Source organism: Nanorana parkeri, unplaced genomic scaffold, assembly GCF_000935625.1.
Source record: "Nanorana parkeri isolate BGI_ZX_2015 unplaced genomic scaffold, ASM93562v1 scaffold3567, whole genome shotgun sequence".
Taxonomy (NCBI): Eukaryota; Metazoa; Chordata; class Amphibia; order Anura; family Dicroglossidae; genus Nanorana; species Nanorana parkeri.
In genome coordinates this window covers 621-19,605 of record NW_017309835.1, presented here as the reverse complement: position 1 = coordinate 19,605, position 18,985 = coordinate 621, and the positions used below count along the sequence as shown (strand labels likewise).

Here is an 18,985-nt window from a genome sequence, read left to right as displayed (position 1 = left end):
TATATATATATATATAAAGTCTCTGATGCCCAACCTCTGTCCCAGTGGTTCATGTGGTCCTTTGCACTCACTGAGCGACCCTCGGGGGTCCCAGCAGACCGTAGTCTATATTTTGGTGCCAGTGAAGAAAACCTTTTCTCTGCACTGGCTGCTACTTAGGTTTTTCAGTGCTGCTCATCCGTTATCTCTTTATGTTTTGTTTTTTTTCCCCTATTATCTTCAGTATTTAATTTTTTTGGGAGAAATATCAAATGTGGCACAAGTGATTTTAAGAGGGGGCTTTAAGGAGCTCAAATGTGGAAGCATTGGTATCTAAAGGTGATCTCTAGCAGTCTGATGTATCCTGTCTTTTTGTCTCCTGCAGCATGTCCCAAGTTTTTGTCCATCTCCTGACCGCATGTCGCCAGTCTTTGTCCATCTCCTGTAGCATGCCCCAGTCTTTGTCCATCTCCTGTAGCATGCCCCAGTCTTTGTCCATCTCCTGTAGCATGTCCCCCGTCTTTGTCCATCTACTGTAGCATGTCCCCAGTCTTTGTCCATCTACTGTAGCATGTCCTAGTCTATATGGCCATCTCCTGTAGCATGTCCCCAGTCTATGGCCATCTCCTGTAGCGTGTCCCCAGTCTATGGCCATCTCCTGTAGCATGTCCCCAGTCTATGGCCATCTCCTGCGGCATGTCCCCAGTCTTTGTCCATCTCCTGTAGCATGTCCTAGTCTATGGCCATCTCCTGTAGCATGTCCCCAGTCTTTGGCCATCTCCTGTATACATTTATATATGAGTTGTACTATGACTGTGTGTGGTTTTGTAGATGTGGATGTTTTAGGTGTGTGATTACCACTGCACATGACCCTGGTAAAAGGGGAAGATGGATTTGCTCAATTCTCTGTAGTTTGTCTTAGCTTTTACATCCTCTTAACTGAGTACAACCTTTCCTGTCCGTGTATACCGCACCGCACAGGCTTTGTGATATAGATTAGGCCCCCGCTCATACCATAGAGCTTTGTGCTGCAATGTTGTAGCACAATGCACTAAAAGTGCATGCAAACGAATTTCCATTATAATCTATGAAGCATCGTTACATCGCCGTGCTGCGTTAGAGGGCAGTGAGTGGTGTTTCTGAAAAATCCTGCCTGCTGCGCAAAGCATGTTACATTATAGTCAATGGCAATGCACTGAAAACGCATTATGCCCAATATGCTTTTTAATTAGCGCATTTTCCAAGTTGTGCGGGAATGTGTGTGTTACCGCAATGCACACTAAGTATGTCAGTGTGTTGCGGTATAATTGGTTTTCAATGGCGCCCGAATGTGCACCACAGTTCACCACAGCGCAAGATCCGAAGTTTTTATCCATCCATGCATTTGCACCTGATAAATTTGAATGGGTCACAACACACAGTAAAGCGCAACATAACACGCATTAATGCAACGCACTGAAGCGGACAGGTCTGAATAGGCCCCAAGGGGGGAGTTGAACTTTATGGTTATTTTAGAGGGAAACAACAGTAGTTTGGGAGCACCCATGACACAGGATTCACAAAATAATTAAAATGTGTATGTTGGGTTTGGTGCTGTCTCCTTAAAACCCACATTCCCGGGTGCTGGGCCAGCACGCAGAGTAATTGGGTACTCTGAGAAGAGGAGTGACAAAGGACCCCTTCCCTCATTGCACATCATTCCCCTCTCCTCCTTCTGGGAGTGTCTAATTATTCGGTGTGCTGGCCCAGCTCCTCTCCTTACCTTAATATACTGTATAACCTTTTAGCTTTAAAAAGAGCGAAGGGAAATACTACAGAGCAGCTTTCTCAACCTTTTTTCAGTCGCGGCAAAGTATGCAAAATCTAAAGGCACCCCAATCTAAAAAGGATTTGTGGCCCCTCCTTAATCCATACCAGACCCTTATCTCAGATAGGGATCAGGAGCCATCTCTTTTCACATCAGAGTCCCCCCTCTCACACTAGGAACCCCCCTTTACATCAAAGCCCACCTCCTCATACATCGGTGTCCCCTCTTGATATCAGAAGCCCCGTCCACATCAGGAGCCCCCTCCACAACACAAGCTTGCCTGTCTGCCCTTGGCATGACCGATGCAAACATTTTCAGTCACCCCTGACGCAAACAAAAGGCACCCCAAGGTGCCATGGCACCCTGCTTGAGAAAGCCTGCTAAAATGTCTCTTGAGTGACTCCCTCTGGGGCAGCTGACATAACATCCAATATGGCGGTGCCCAGCAGCAGTCTCAGAGCCTTTATATGTCTACACAAGAGAGATTTGTTAATGTTAAATGCACATATAATATTATGAGAAGTTTGTTCTTGAACCAAATGGTCTGGAGACAGGTTCTCTTTAAATCTAGCCCTTCTTAACCTCACCGTCTTTTTTTCTCTGTTTCTCTCGCCCTCAGGTCGCCCAGAAAGGAATCCGAAATCTACAAACCCTAGAGCCGGAGATTACCTCTGTCTTTGTTCCCCCCTTCATCCCCAAAGAGGAAACGGCGACAACATCTGCTCAGAACAACTTCCAGCGGCTTCCCAGGCGGCGCTCGTTCCGCAAGAAGAAGGAAAAGCCCAAGTTTGAGGTCGGCTCCGCCAATGGTGGGAGCGAGACCACCACAGAGGAGATCAGCGTGCCCAAAGACATCGATCTGATAGGGTTGCCGCAGCTCTGCTTTCCAGGTACAGAACATTATTAAAGAGGAAAGTCAGGAATGTGAAAGGTTAACCCTTGCAATGGAGCTACACCCACATTTAGGGGTAGGGGGTGCTGACAGTGCACGTTACCAGGGGTGGGTGTGTGTGTGGAATGTTGTTGGCAGTGCACATTATGGGGGGGTTTAAGGTGAGAGTGTTGGCGGTGCACGTTATGGGGGTGGTGCTGGGGGGTCCGTGCACGATACCTCTGTCCGGCATCCTGTCGAGCCCACTGACCTCACTGATTGTCAGGAGAACATCCCATTCAGCTCCTGGCAACAAGTGACATCAGTGAGCTGCGCGGGATGCCGCCTAGAGCGTCATAGATGCTAAGATCACATGTGACCCAATGAGGCAACCGCCTCAGACTGCCATATGATAGGATCAGCCCAGTCCACACTGCAAGGGTTAACTGCTAGGACCTGCCTGGTTGCTAGACCACCATTACAGTTCTCCCATTGCACACCAGACAGGAAACAGTATACATGCGGGTGCTGGAATGACATGCGGATGGCACTGTACAAATCCAAACTACATTTGGTTGCTAGACCAGTCCTGCAGCCTCTTCTCCCCCAGGTTCCGGTGGTCAAAGGGCCGCTGATGTCATCACATCCAATACAGTCTATTTACTTGAATTGGACATCAGGACACCAAGGGACATACCACAGCCGGGGCAGAGTAGAGAGAGGTGAGCAGCCCGTTGCAGGGCCGAGGATCAGGTGAGTATATCTTCTGTAGCCCCTAGAGAGAAACGAGCAGTTACCCCTTGCAGTGCAGGGGTAGCCCCCCTCTTGAACGTATTGCCTACCTGGAGTGGGAATGAGCCCTTCTGATAATTAGGCAGGTGAACTATGACCGAATAAAATCCGACCCCGACCACTTCTTAATTGTGCGTCTGTCATGGTTGGCTGCCCAGGTCACAAATGCACATAAAAACCGTCCCATAGATTCTGCTGACTGACTGACAGCCTGATTTCCATTTGTTGCTGATTTGCTTAATCAATGTCCCTCCCTGTATAGAACAAAGGTGGACTTCTGCTCTGGGCTGCTGCCTCCTGCAAATCATTTCATTCTTCAGAAGATGAATCGGCGCCTATTGTTGTGTCAATAAACACCAAACCTTTTCCTTATCACTTCCGTCCCCTTCTTTGTATTACTAATAGCTTCTGTTAGTTCTGCAGTAGTCGGTCTATAGGTAATTTAAAGGGTTTATTTTCATTTAATCTGCCTATATTTTGCCTTCTCTGGTCCCCCCCCCCCTCACCCCTCATCAACATGCTAAAGAAAACCTTTCCTTCTTCATTACATACTTATTTTAGGTCATCACTGGATCTCTATGCTTCTCTATGCAGTGCAGGCAGATCATGGCTGGTGGGAGGGGCCGGCATTGTGCTGTACATAGCTTCCTTATTACATCACTGCAGCCTGCCTCAGTACTGCTCTGAAGAGCCCTCAGCTCTGATAGACTGTGGGTGGGCTCTTGGGAGGAGTTATGCAAATATCAACATCTCTTGATGGGTGGAGGAGTGGGTGCTTGCATGGAGGCTGCCCTATATAACACCTACAGGTGATGCTGAGCCTCCATGATCCAATTAATGAAAGGGGTGGGGCCAGGGACAGGCTGGCGAGAAAAGTATTTTGATGATGCTGGACGTCCCCCAGCCGGAAATGAGGCGTGTTCTATCTGACTTGCTGCTGCTGCTTCTAATGCACATTGTGAGAAGATCCCAGATAGAAGGGGTCAGATAGAAGACTGAAGGGAAGGACGGAGGTCAGATAGAAGACTGAAGGGAAGGACGGAGGTCAGATAGAAGACTGAATGGAAGGACGGAGGTCAGATAGACTGAATGGAAGGACGGAGGTCAGATAGAAGACTGAAGGGAAGGACGGAGGTCAGATAGAAGACTGAAGGGAAGGACGGAGGTCAGAGAGAAGACTGAAGTAAAGAACAGATGACGGCTTTAATAATTCTGTTGGTCTAATAAGGCAAACGTGCTTTGTAAATGTTAATGTTGATAAATGTTATGGTTGATAAAGTTTTATGGTTTGAATGTCTTTAAAACATAACATTGTCTCCATAGGGGGGCTGCCCATAACCTCGGAACCTAAAGAAGACACTTTCCACTTCCTGGTGTTCACAGATGTTTTGGGGAACAGAACGTACGGCGCCGTGGCTCAGTTCTCCAGGTCCATTCAGGTATCATGTGACGTGTCCTGTCCGCTCTATGGACGTATCCGGCAGATAATTGTAGCTGCTGCTTGTGACCAGAGTGCTGGGTGATTGTTCATTGTAGAGAAGCAGCTTAAAGAGAAAGTATAGTCCTTAAAGGAGAACTCCAGGCGAACCACCAAATGCACAGACGAAGCACATATTAGGGGGCTGAATGACCTGACAAAGGATGTGTAGCTCTGTCCATCCTGTCCTGAGAGTTACAAAGCACTGACACACAGCTATTTCTGGCAGGGCAGGAGACCTGATTTCCCTCTGCTGCAGTTCAGTGCCACGTACAGGTCTTGTCCCTCCCCCAGTCTGTGATTGGATAGTGACAGGAGAAGCAGCAGACTGTAGCACACTCCCCACACATCACCATCTTTGCACTGATCAAACAACCCAGCCCCATCTATCATCCATCCAGTGCTACCACACAGCAAGAGGACATAGGGGTCTATTTATAAACAATGCCCTGTGACTATCTGTAAACATTCGTTTTGGCCGAATAATTCCAAAAATGAATGTTCTTGTATGATTTGGTGTCCAGTTTGAATGCGGTGCGTTGTAATAATACATTATGGCCACTAGATGGAGCTGAGGAGAACAGGCAATAAGTATTTATATCCTGTGCTCCTCAGCTCCATCTAGTGGCCATAATGTATTATTACAACACGCTATGCTCGAACTGGGGAAAAGAAACATATTAAGAACATTCATTTTGGCATTATTTGCCCAAAATGAGTGATCACAGCTATTTACAGGGCGAAGGTCACTGTACATTTTTTAAAAACGGATCCCTAAGGGAATGTGTAATTTTGCTATTGGACCCTTGTTGGAAAACCCGCAGAACCTGCACTGTATAGGTCATGTAGAGCAACATGTCTGAGTTAGAAATGTATCTGCTCACACAACACGTCCTGACGTCCTGTATTGGTGCTGGAGGTAAACTCTTATACCGATACTCTGAAATAACTGGAGTTTTTTTTTTTGTCCCCCTAGGATACGTTGGGGTTGTCCAATGGGCAGGCTTACTGGGATTCATCCTCAAGTCACATCAAGACCTACGATACCTACACGTCCTTTGCCCTGTGTGTGATATCCAGATATCCTTACTACACCGCCCTGAAGGATTGTCTCTCATGGTAAGATTTGATTCCGTTTATTTATTGATATTTGGGGGCGGGGCTGGGAACACATAATGCAATTCTATAGACTGACCATAATTATTGCAAATGGCCGGGAAGACTCTATAGGTCAAGGAATGTGTACTGTACATAGACCACCCGTGTGCTTTTCTTAGAGACACTGTCACTATGCTCCCGGGCGTGTTCCACATAGCCCCACCTCCCGGGCGGGTGTATACCACATAGCCCCACCTCCCGGGTGGGTGTATACTACATAGCCCCACCTCCCGGGGCGTGTACCACATAGCCCCACCTCCCGGGGCGGGTACCACATAGCCCCACCTCCCGGGGCGTGTACCACATAGCCCCACCCCCTAGACATATATACTTATCCAGCCACGCTCCCTCACTGCCTGCCCGCACTGCCATATCCTTCATGAAGCAGTTAAGACAACTGGGAATTGCTATCAAAATGCAGCTTCAGTGTAAAATGACATTTGCAGACAGTCTGTAAGTGTCATTTAGTAACACAATGTAATAGTAATTACAGTATGATCACATATTATTTCATTCATATGAAGCTCAAAGGTGTGACTTTACACTGCCTATGATATCCATTAAAAAAAACCTTCTAAATAAATAAAATAAAATAAATGTTCTCTCCTTGTTAACCTTAAGCAGCCCTAATTAACTCCTTCCTCACCTTTTTATTTTTAATCATTATTTATTTTATTTTTTTACATTTTTTGTTCCTTGTCGGCAGTGTCCGGTGCCTGTCCTCTGATACGTTAACATGGAAAAAACAAATGCACACAGTTTGAAAATAAATCAATAAATAAAATTTTTGCATTTGAAACCAACTTTGCCATGCTTTGTACCAGAAACATCATTTTAGTGTCTTTTTCAAAGGTGCAAATGATAGAATTGACAGATTTACTTTTTATTTAGGTTATTTTTTAAACAACACTGGGTCAAATAGACAAGTTTATTTTTTTTTATGTCTTAGATCTTTGTCTATAGATACTTGGTTCTCAACTGGTGCCATTCAAAATATGCTGCCCGGCGCCCAGTGCCTGCTTGAGTTGGGGTGAGCTGGGGGTATGGCCGCGAGGGAGCTCCATCCATACGTGCATTGCTTATAGCTCCCTCGCATGTCCTGTAGAGGAGCCTGGACCGGAGTGACGTCACTTTCTGGCTCCTGCACCTCTACAGGCGCACAAGGGAGCTGTACAAGCAATCCGCATATGGCTGGAGCTCCCTCACAGCACAGCAGCACACACTGCCGTATCTTCCTCTGTACACCGTTCCTTGTTTCACCATCCTCGACACATTTGCAGACTTCCAACTGTAAGTCATATATATTTGTTCCTTCTCTCATGAATAGATGCCATTCAATATCAGGTAGTAGCGCTCTTTCTTGTGTTTTTCTGTTTACAGGTTGAGAACCACTGATTTAGATGACGTAGAAAATATATATATATATTTAAAACATTGTTGCCAAAAGAAAGCCAAGTTTGCCCCAAGAATCAATGTTGTGTTATCTTAGGTAATGACAGCGTTGTCTCCCAATACCCAGTGCCATAGAGGAGATGTTAACACTTCTCTGGTCCAGAAGAGGTATAAGAGCTGAAGCAGAATGAAATGTTCCAAATGTCTCGCAGCACTCCTTGCCGGATATCCCGGAACAATGGGTGCTCAAAATGACTGCGGATGGCGCCGCTTCCAGTGAAACTCAGACAAGTGCTTTCGGGGGCCACATAGGGTCCCCTTCATCAGGCTCAGAAAAGACGAAGCGCTTGTCTGAGTGGCATCTATCAGTAAAATGGATTCACGCTGATGAATAAAGACTGACCAGGCTTTATTCTGGTGTTCTGGGGACATCTATATTAAGTTTTACTGAAGCAGAAATAAAGTTTCATAAAACTTAAGGAGAGAGTGAGGATAGAACCGCCGAATTCCACACTCAGGTACTGCCAAAGAATGTAAGTATTTCCTACAGAGAACTTCCTGAGAGGGAATTAATAAATCTGACCTCCGCCCTTCCCTTCAGTCTTCCCTCTGTCCTCCGCCCTTCCCTTCAGTCTTCCCTCTGTCCTCCTCCCTTCCCTTCAGTCTTCCCTCTGTCCTCCGCCCTTCCCTTCAGTCTTCTATCTGACCTCCGCCCTTCCCTTCAGTCTTCTCTCTGACCTCCGCCCTTCCCTCTCCTCCGTCCTTCCCTTCAGTCTTCCCTCTGACCTCCGCCCTTCCCTTCAGTCTTCTATCTGACCTCCGCCCTTCCCTTCAGTCTTCTCTCTGACCTCCGCCCTTCCCTCCAGTCTTCTCTCTGACCTCCGCCCTTCCCTCCAGTCTCTCTCTGACCTCCGCCCTTCCCTTCAGTCTTCTCTCTGACCTCCGCCCTTCCCTTCAGTCTTGTATCTGTCCTCCGGCCTTCCCTTCAGTCTTGCACAGTGGTACCGGCTCCTCTCCCGGACTGAAATGTCTTCCTCTGATGTCACTGCACACTGCGAGCTGCTCGCCATGTACATTAGAAGCTGCTGCAAGTCAGATAGAGCCCGCCGGCTCGAATGATCGGGTGAGTATAACTTTATTTTCCTCCCTAGACCAAATGAGCACTTACCCCTTGTAGTTTGGGGGTAGCCTCACTGCAAGGGTTGATGAATGTTTGACCCGGAGTTCCTCTTTAACAGTTCATAATATTTTTGCCTTTTAGAGGCTCTGCGATGATTTGTAATGGAGAATTCTAGAAGGTTGATCTGTTGGTTCATTCCATCTGATGAGCGCGCTCAGTCTGGTTCTGCGCTCTGTCCAGGCGGTTGTCACTGTTTAATGAAGGTGTTTCTGTTTACGTTCTGGAGGATGAAGTATGCAGCGAGCGTTCTCTAACCGCCGTTCCCAGGAACATACCGCACGCACTTTGATCTCACAGACACGGCCTCATGTATTAAAGATCAACCAATCCCCGTCCAACTGTCCATGAAAGGAAAAGGAGTTTGCTGTGGGGGTGACGCATTTCATTAAATGTATTACTATTCTAGATAGATTAATTAAAGTGGAGCTCCGTCCTTCCCTTCTGTCTTCTATCTGACCTCCGTCCTTCCCTTCATTCTTCTATCTGACCTCTGTCCTTCCCTTCAGTCTTCTATCTGACCTCCATCCTCCCCTTCATTCTTCTATCTGACCTCCGTCCTTCCCTTCATTCTTCTATCTGACCTCCGTCCTTCCCTTCATTCTTCTATCTGACCTCCGTCCTTCCCTTCATTCTTCTATCTGACCTCCGTCCTTCCCTTCATTCTTCTATCTGACCTCCGTCCTTCCCTTCATTCTTCTATCTGACCTCCGTCCTTCCCTTCATTCTTCTATCTGACCTCCGTCCTTCCCTTCAGTCTTCTATCTGACCTCCGTCCTTCCCTTCAGTCTTCTATCTGACCTCCGTCCTTCCCTTCAGTCTTCTATCTGACCTCCGTCCTTCCCTTCAGTCTTCTATCTGACCTCCGTCCTTCCCTTCAGTCTTCTATCTGACCTCCGTCCTTCCCTTCATTCTTCTATCTGACCTCCGTCCTTCCCTTCAGTCTTCTATCTGACCTCCGTCCTTCCCTTCAGTCTTCTATCTGACCTCCGTCCTTCCCTTCAGTCTTATATCTGACCTCCATCCTTCCCTTCAGTCTTATATCTGACCTTACGGCCTCCCCTTTCAGTCTTGCACAGTTGTACCGGCTCCTCTCCTCTTCCTCTGATGTCACTGCACACTGCGAACCTCTCACAATGTGCATTAAAAGTTGCAGCAAGTCAGATAGAACTCGCCTCATTTCCTTGCTGGTGGGTATCGGTTGTATGTGTGTAAAGAGGAAGCTGATCCCATTCATAACTCCTTTTTGTTTTTTTTGTACCTTTCCCGTGTTTTATTTATTTTGTATTTCTTTTGCTCTTCCAGCTTTCTGGTGCAGCTGAAATCGTGCAAAGAGTCCGACCTGGACGAGCGAATAAAGGAATTTGCCGCCAAGCTGTCTCTAATACCGAATCCGCCCCCGGGACCCCTCCACCTGGTAATGCTTTTAGAGGCCAGGAATGTTGAAGTGACGCATGCTGGTTGTTTTGTAGAAAGATATATATCTGTGTTTACAGCAATCTCCTCTCATCGGTATGTCACGGTATATGATACATCGGGGCCGATTTTATATTCAGTTACCTGTTAACAGATGCTGAGCCCAGATTGTCAGAGAGTTTGTAATGAGATCCGTCTGAGTTGATAATTTAAATCCAATCAGAGTCCAATCAGGCCATGGGTTTTGAGAACAAACAGAACAGGAGGTTGCTGTGGGGGTGACACCGTACACACACCCGGCACATTGGGCCCAATAAAACATACACACATCGATCAGCCATAACATTCTGATCACCCGCCTAATATTGGGTAGGTCCCTTTTTCCTGGCCTGTCCAGGCATGGAATCCACTAGACCTCTGAAGGTGTGCTGTGGTATCTGGCACCAAGCCGTCAGTAGCAGATCCTTTACGTCCTGTAAGTTGTGAGGTGATCGGCCTCCATGGATCGGACTTGTTTTTCCAGAACATCCCACAGATGCTCGAATGAGATCTGGAGAATTTGGAGGCCAAGTCAACGCCTCAAACTCTTTGTTGTGTTCCTCAAATCATTCTTGAACCAGTTTTGCAGTGTGGCAGGGCGCATTATCCTGCTGAAAGAGGCCACTGCCATCAGGGAATACTGTTCCCATGAAGGGGTGTACTGGGTCAGTAACAATGTTTAGGTAGGTGATACGTGTCAAAGTAACATCCACATCAATGGCAGGACCCGAGGTTTCCCAGCAGAACATTGCCCAAAGCATCACACTGTCTCCACCGGCTTGTCTTCTTCTCATAGTACACTCTGGTGCCATCTATTCCCCAGGTAAGTGACACACACGCACCCGGCCATCCACATGATGGAAAGAAAATAAATCCCCAGACTAGGCCACCTCCTTTCATTGCTCTGTGGTCCAGTTCTGATGCTCATGAGCCCATTGTAGGCACTTTTGGCGGTTGACACCAGCAGCCTGGGCACCCTGACTGGTGTGTAGCTACACAGCCCCACACACAACAAACTGCGATGCTCTGTGTGCTCAGAAACCTTTCTATCAGATCCAGCCTTGCCTTTTTAGCAACATTTGAGCTCCAGTATCTCTTCTATTATTATTATTATTACATAGTATTTATATAGCGCCAACAGTTTGCGCAGCGCTTTACAATATAAGGAAGACATTACAATCACAATACAATTCAAGACAAGATGGTAAGGAGGGCCCTGCCCCTGAGGGCTTACATCTGAAAGAGGAGAGGGAAATGATACATGGGGAGATAGCTGTGGGAATGAATTATTTGAGAATGTGAAGGTTCAGTGGTTAGGTTGAGGTGGGATAGGCTTCCCTGAAGAGATGAGTCTTTATGGAACGCCTAAAGGCAGTCAAGGTTGGAAATAGACGGACAGGTTGGGGTAAAGAGTTCCAAAGTATGGGAGAGACTCTAGAGAAGTCCTGGAGGCGAGTATGGGAGGAGTGGACAAGGGAGCTGGAAAGCATCTATTCTATTGGATCAGACTACACGGGCCAGCCTTTGCTTCTCACGTGCATCAATGATCCTTGGCCACCCATGACCTTGTTGCCAGTTCGATGGTTTCCTGTTCTTGGACCACTTTTGGTCGGTCCTGAGCACAGCAGACCGGTAACATCCTACAAGAGCTGCAGTTTTGGAGTTGCTCTGATCCAGTCATCTATCCATCACAATTTGGTCCTTTTCAAAGTCACTCAGATCCTTCCACTTGTCCATTTTTTTCTGCTTCCAACACATCAACTTCAGGGACAAAATGTTTACTTGCTGCCTAATATATCCCCCCCCACCTCCAGGTGTCATTGTAACCAGATAATAAATGTTATTCACTTCACCTCTCAGAGGTCATAATGTTATGGCTGATCAGTGTATTTCACAAGGACAAAGTGCAAGGTCCATTGTATGTAGCAGATCTCCCTGCCAGTGGTTGGGCTGCCCATCCTCTGAGAAGTTTGGAAACCAAATGGTTGTCTAGTGTGGTTGCATTCATGCAGATTCTAGCAGATGACTAGTTCTCTTTAGGGCTTTCCCAGGGTAATCTACCACCCCCCGGAGAGATATTAGATGTCTGCGGGTGATACATTGTATCCACGTCCAGCTATTCTAAAATTTCCATCTTGTTATTGTTAGATATGAAAACCATTTTCTGACACGTCTTTCCCCTGCAGGTATTCAACATGAAGCCGCTTCAGATCTTTTTCCCATCCCGTGAGGACCCCGAGAGTCCCATCATTGATTTGGATCTTCACCTTCCGTTCCTCTGCTTCACCCCTAAGCAGGTCTTACAGGTAACTCTTGCCACGCGTGCCATGAATACTGAATATACATGATGTTCACATGGGGGGATGTAGGTATTTGATCCATCTCATCGGTTGAATACCTGCTGCGGCTTCAGTGTAGAGATGCAGCAGCATGCCAAGAGATGGGCCCCCAGAAAGGGAAGTATGGGGATTCTTTGTTGTATTTTGCTGGTAAAATAAAGATGGTGACAGGGTCACTTTAAAGCTTCCCACAAAGGTTACAATATGATTGTACAATCTGATTTAGACCTACAAACAACTATGTAATACAAGGGCCTGCCTTACTGCATATAAACTGAATGCATAGTTTAGGTAGGTCCTCATATTGCATAGTTTTAGTGGATCAGAAGTTGGTTGTAAAGAGATTGTATGGTTACATGTATGGTGACCCTCAGAAGACTCCTCAAAATGCCTCATATAACCTTTGTTATCCATACAATCCTCTGGTTCGCAGAATCCACTTGATGGCTAAACTCCACCATTCCCCTGTTTAGTTAGAATTCCTTTGCTGGCCGCTGAGGCAGTCTCATTGGACGGTGAAATGATTGGTCTTAGCCAAGAAGTCACTACCGATATCTCCTCTCTAGATCATGGCTTGTATCCTGACCGAGTGCAGCATCGTCTTCTTCTCTTCGGACTGGGCCTTGCTGACGCTTGTCGCCGAGTGTTTCATGGTCTACCTCCACCCCATCAAGTGGCAGCACACGTTTGTGCCCATCTTATCCCGACATATGCTGGACTTTATCATGGCGCCAACTTCGTTCCTTATGGGCTGTCACGTGGATCACTACAATGAAGTGCGCAAGGTCGGTACCAAATATCTCAAGCTGTTTTCCTGACAGAAACATACAGAGTTCATTGGGATACAGTTGTTAGTTTAGTGGTCTGTGAGTCACATTTCTGATATTTTAGGCCCATGGCTCCTACAGTTACTCAGATTACACACATTCTTTACCAGATCCCAATCATGGGGCTGTTTTACATTGTAAAACAAGATGAACAAGTGTGACTGACAGAGCCGTGTCACCACTTTATCCGTGTACAGAGAAGAATGCAAAATGATTTCTCTGCATGGTTGGTAAGTGATTAGACAGGAAAAGAGACAGACTGCCAAAGGACTTGATGTAGGCAAACTCCGGCCCTGCAGCTACAGGTGAAACTCGAATAATTAGAATATCGTGCAAAGTTCATTTATTTCACTAATGCAACTTAAAAAGGTGAAACTAATATATGAGAGAGACTCATTACATGCAAAGCAAGATAGTTCAAGCCGTGATTTGTCATCATTGTGATGATTATGGCTTACAGCTCATGAAAACCCCAAGAACCCCAAATCCACAACCTCAAAAAAGTAGATTATTACATGCAATCAATAAAACAAGGATTGTACATAGAACAATATCGGACCTCTGAAAAGTACAAGCATGCATATGTACTCAGTACTTGGTTTGGGCCCCTTTTGCAGCACTTACTGCAATTACTTTTGCACGATATTCTAATTATTCGAGTTTCACCTGTATAGTGCAACTACAAGTCCCATGACGCATTGCAAGACTGACAGCCACAGTCATGATTCCCAGAGGCAGATGCATTATGGGATTTGTAGTGTCATGCAGACTACCCTAGGTCAGCGTTTTTCAACCACTGTGCCGCGGCACACTAGTGTGCCGTGAGATATTGTCTGGTGTACCGTCGATTAATCGTTAATTTCTTTGATCGATCAAAATTATTTTGATCGATCAAAGTTACTCACCTCTCCGCCGGCTTCCGGGTCTTCCGTCGGAGATCCGGTGACGTCACGGACATCGACGTCACCGGACTCCTCCCCCCTTCCCCGAGTGGCTCTGTCGGCTAACGAAGGGAAGGGGGGAGGAGTTAGGGTCACTTTAAAGCTTCCCACAAAGGTTACAATATGATTGTACAATCTGATTTAGACCTACAAACAACTATGTAATACAAGGGCCTGCCTTACTGCATATAAACTGAATGCATAGTTTAGGTAGGTCCTCATATTGCATAGTTTTAGTGGATCAGAAGTTGGTTGTAAAGAGATTGTATGGTTACATGTATGGTGACCCTCAGAAGACTCCTCAAAATGCCTCATATAACCTTTGTTATCCATACAATCCTCTGGTTCGCAGAATCCACTTGATGGCTAAACTCCACCATTCCCCTGTTTAGTTAGAATTCCTTTGCTGGCCGCTGAGGCAGTCTCATTGGACGGTGAAATGATTGGTCTTAGCCAAGAAGTCACTACCGATATCTCCTCTCTAGATCATGGCTTGTATCCTGACCGAGTGCAGCATCGTCTTCTTCTCTTCGGACTGGGCCTTGCTGACGCTTGTCGCCGAGTGTTTCATGGTCTACCTCCACCCCATCAAGTGGCAGCACACGTTTGTGCCCATCTTATCCCGACATATGCTGGACTTTATCATGGCGCCAACTTCGTTCCTTATGGGCTGTCACGTGGATCACTACAATGAAGTGCGCAAGGTCGGTACCAAATATCTCAAGCTGTTTTCCTGACAGAAACATACAGAGTTCATTGGGATACAGTTGTTAGTTTAGTGGTCTGTGAGTCACATTTCTGATATTTTAGGCCCATGGCTCCTACAGTTACTCAGATTACACACATTCTTTACCAGATCCCAATCATGGGGCTGTTTTACATTGTAAAACAAGATGAACAAGTGTGACTGACAGAGCCGTCGTTTTGTAGCGCGTTAGGGACGGGCGGAAATATGCCAAGGTGGGAACGAGACCATTGACTACAATGGGATTTATATTTTTGAGCATTTTGTAGAGCGTTCGTCAAGCGTAGAACGCGCTACAAAACGTTCAGGTGTGAACGAGGCCTTAATGTACTGTACTGTCTCCCCAGTCTAAAGTTGGGTATACAGGTGAAACTCAAATAATTAGAATATCGTGCAAAGTTCATTTATTTCACTAATGCAACTTAAAAAGGTGAAACTAATATATGAGAGAGACTCATTACATGCAAAGCAAGATAGTTCAAGCCGTGATTTGTCATCATTGTGATGATTATGGCTTACAGCTCATGAAAACCCCAAGAACCCCAAATCCACAACCTCAAAAAAGTAGATTATTACATGCAATCAATAAAACAAGGATTGTACATAGAACAATATCGGACCTCTGAAAAGTACAAGCATGCATATGTACTCAGTACTTGGTTTGGGCCCCTTTTGCAGCACTTACTGCAATTACTTTTGCACGATATTCTAATTATTCGAGTTTCACCTGTATAGTGCAACTACAAGTCCCATGACGCATTGCAAGACTGACAGCCACAGTCATGATTCCCAGAGGCAGATGCATTATGGGATTTGTAGTGTCATGCAGACTACCCTAGGTCAGCGTTTTTCAACCACTGTGCCGCGGCACACTAGTGTGCCGTGAGATATTGTCTGGTGTACCGTCGATTAATCGTTAATTTCTTTGATCGATCAAAATTATTTTGATCGATCAAAGTTACTCACCTCTCCGCCGGCTTCCGGGTCTTCCGTCGGAGATCCGGTGACGTCACGGACATCGACGTCACCGGACTCCTCCCCCCTTCCCCGAGTGGCTCTGTCGGCTAACGAAGGGAAGGGGGGAGGAGTCGGGTGATGTAGTTGTCCGTGATGGGTAACGAAGGGAAGGAGGGAGGAGTCCGGTGACGTCACGGACATAGACTCCTCCCCCTTCCCTTCGTTACCTGACGGAATCACTTGGGCTGAGTCTCCTCCTCACTCTTGGGCCGGTGAGTCATCGCATGTGTGTACAAGGCAAAATCTGCTACCCTGGTGAGACCCCACAAAGCCATGGGGCTTTTGGGGTTGTGTGGTAACGCTGGGTGTGCCATGAAGGAGTTAATAAAGTGATCATTAAAGTGTGACTCATTCTAACCGCAGAGGGCAGAACCAAATGTAAAGCCCCCCCCCTAACCCGGCTTCCTAGGAAAGAGAAGGGGGTGAAGGTGTTTCCCCCCGGAGTGTGGTGAGACCCCCTATGAGCCCTGGTGAGACCCCACAAAGCCATGGTGAGACCCCATGGAGCCCTGGTGAGACCAGGGCTCTGTGGGATCTTGCCAGGGCTCTGTGGGGTCTTGCCAGGGCCCTGAGGGGTCTCACCAGGCTGGTGAAATCGCACATAGCCATGGTGGGACCCCATAGAGCCCCGTGTGAGACCCTACGGAGCCCTGGTGCTGGTGAGACCCTACAAAGCCCGGGTTTAACCAGGGCAGTGTGGGATCTCACCAGGGCTCTGAGGGGTCTAACCAGGCTGGTGAGACCCCCACATAGCTCTGGTGAGACCCTACAGAGCCCTGGTTAAAGCAGGGCTTGGTAGGGTCTCACCAGGGCTCTGTGGGGTTTAAGCAGGCTGGTGAGACCCCACAGTGCCCAAGTGAGACCCCCAAAGAGCCCTGGTGAGACCCCACTGAACCCTACTTTAACCAGGCCTCTGTGGGGTCTCACCAGAGCTCTGAGGGGTCTCACCAGGCTGGTGAAATTGCACATAGCCATGGTGGGACCCCATAGAGCCCTGGTGAGACCCTACGGAGCCCTGGTGCTGGTGAGACCCTACAGAGTCCGGGTTTAACTAGGGCAGTGTGGGATCTCACCAGGGCTCTGAGGGGTCTAACCAGGCTGGTGAGACCCCCACATAGCTCTGGTGAGACCCTACAGAGCCCTGGTTAAAGCAGGGCTTGGTAGGGTCTCACCAGGGCTCTGTGGGGTTTAACCAAGACTAGTGAGACCCCACTGAACCCTACTTTAACCAGGGCTACGTCAGTGCTACAGTTTGAATTTAAAACGTATTTGTGTGAAGTGTGAAGTTAAGTCATGGATTGAACAGAAATATGAACAATTATAAAATACTTTATTATTTCATAATAAAGTAATTATAAAATAATTTCTTTGTGTTTTATTTGATTCCTATTCAAGAGAATTACTTTATATATAGTCAATATAGGCACAGAGGTAAATTTTTTTAACATTTTCTAATGGTGGTGTGCCTCGTGATTTTTTTCATGAAAAAAGTGTGCCTTTGCACAAAAAAGGTTGAAAAACACTGCCCTAGGTAACGTCCACATGTGATGCTGACCTTCCATGATTGAAAGAAATGAAATCCAATGAATGAAAGGAGCAGACCATGGACAGTCAGGCCAGGGTAGAAAGTGTTAGTTGATGCTAGGCGACTTCCAGCCAGGAAATGAGGCGGGCTCTATCTGACTTGAACAGCGTCTAATGCACATTGTGGGAAGCTCCCAGTGTGCAGTGAAATCAGAGTGAGGGATTCCAGTGCAGGAGAGGAGCCGGTACAACTGTGCAAGACTTGAGGGGAGGCTGAAGATCAGCTTTATATATGAATCTTTGGTTAGGATTTCATGTTATTGTTCTGGGTGAAGGGTGCCATGCAGTTTGAGGTTGTCACCCAGTAATATTACTGACGTTTCCTGTTGTCTTTTCCCTTATAAGGAAGCTGAAGATTTGGTCCTAATTAACATTGATCATGGGAACATCTCCTTCATCGTAAATGAAGACGAGGAGGAGATCGATGCAGCAGATATTCCTGTAGAAGCCGCTGAGATGTTCATGTGCAGGTAAGTGATATGATATGTTGGGTATTAATAATCTATCACATGCTTCGGTCAGTGGATCTAATGGCAGGAGAAATGGAATCTATATTTTCGAATTATCATGAAGTTAAAAAATCATATCACTTGGACGATGATTAAGCAAGAGAGGACAGCAGAGTTCAATGGTGGTATGACTAAAAAAATGGATATGACATGACTCCTTCACATATAGGACTGCTGGACACAACTGGTGGATCACCTACTCCCCAGCCATGACCATCCTCTTCTCCCCGGCCGTGACACTCGCCTACTCCCCGGTTATATATATATATATATATATATATTACACACACACACACATATATACATCCAAGCTGGTTGGATGTCTAGTGAAGCATCTTCAAGAACAATACAGAAAGTCCAGTTGCCTTGACTTATTTTTTTACAGATATACCATGAACTGGATGAATGAGAACCTGCACAGACATTTTGTTTTCTGTACTTTGTACGTCCTTCCATTGGTACAATGTATTCTGTACTGCGAGTTGATTTGTCTCATAGAAATGTGAATAAAAGGCAACTTGATAAAACTGCAATTTTAGATTTGTGTTGTTCTTGTCGTCCTTTGCAGAGTGGAAAGCCTTCAGCTGCACTATGACCGGGAGCTGTGTCATCGCTCCGCACCCATTGACATCGGAGAAGTGAGACTCCGGAGGCGGCTCTGGCAGCATAATCTGAATACAGAGATACAGGAGATTGCTCTGCAGCTGATTGTGGATATATTCCGGTAACTAAGTCACAGTTATCATTCATGTGATGAGAGATGTTCTACTATCGGGGACTCGGGAAGTGTCACTTATGTAGAGGAGAGAATGAGTGTAATGGTGTGCTGGAGGGAGGAGAGTGCAAAGTGAAGGGGAGAGTAATGGTATACTGCAGGAGAATGATGGGTATAATACAGAGAGGAGAGTCAGGAGT

At 46.5% G+C, this 18,985-nt stretch overlaps 1 protein-coding gene across 1 annotated transcript in view; it reads left to right on the top strand.

Moving 5' to 3' along the window:
- Positions 1–18,985, top strand: part of LOC108803284 (DENN domain-containing protein 3-like) — a gene marked incomplete at its 3' end in the record, with an annotated part of 21,523 nt that overhangs the window by 1,926 nt on the left and 612 nt on the right. The window contains exons 4-11 of the mRNA XM_018575114.1: positions 2,406–2,676; positions 4,773–4,888; positions 5,903–6,045; positions 9,959–10,070; positions 12,295–12,414; positions 13,014–13,232; positions 17,907–18,031; positions 18,639–18,794. Coding sequence (XP_018430616.1) covers positions 2,406–2,676; positions 4,773–4,888; positions 5,903–6,045; positions 9,959–10,070; positions 12,295–12,414; positions 13,014–13,232; positions 17,907–18,031; positions 18,639–18,794 — 1,262 coding nt within the window. The remainder of the gene's footprint in view (positions 1–2,405; positions 2,677–4,772; positions 4,889–5,902; positions 6,046–9,958; positions 10,071–12,294; positions 12,415–13,013; positions 13,233–17,906; positions 18,032–18,638; positions 18,795–18,985) is intronic.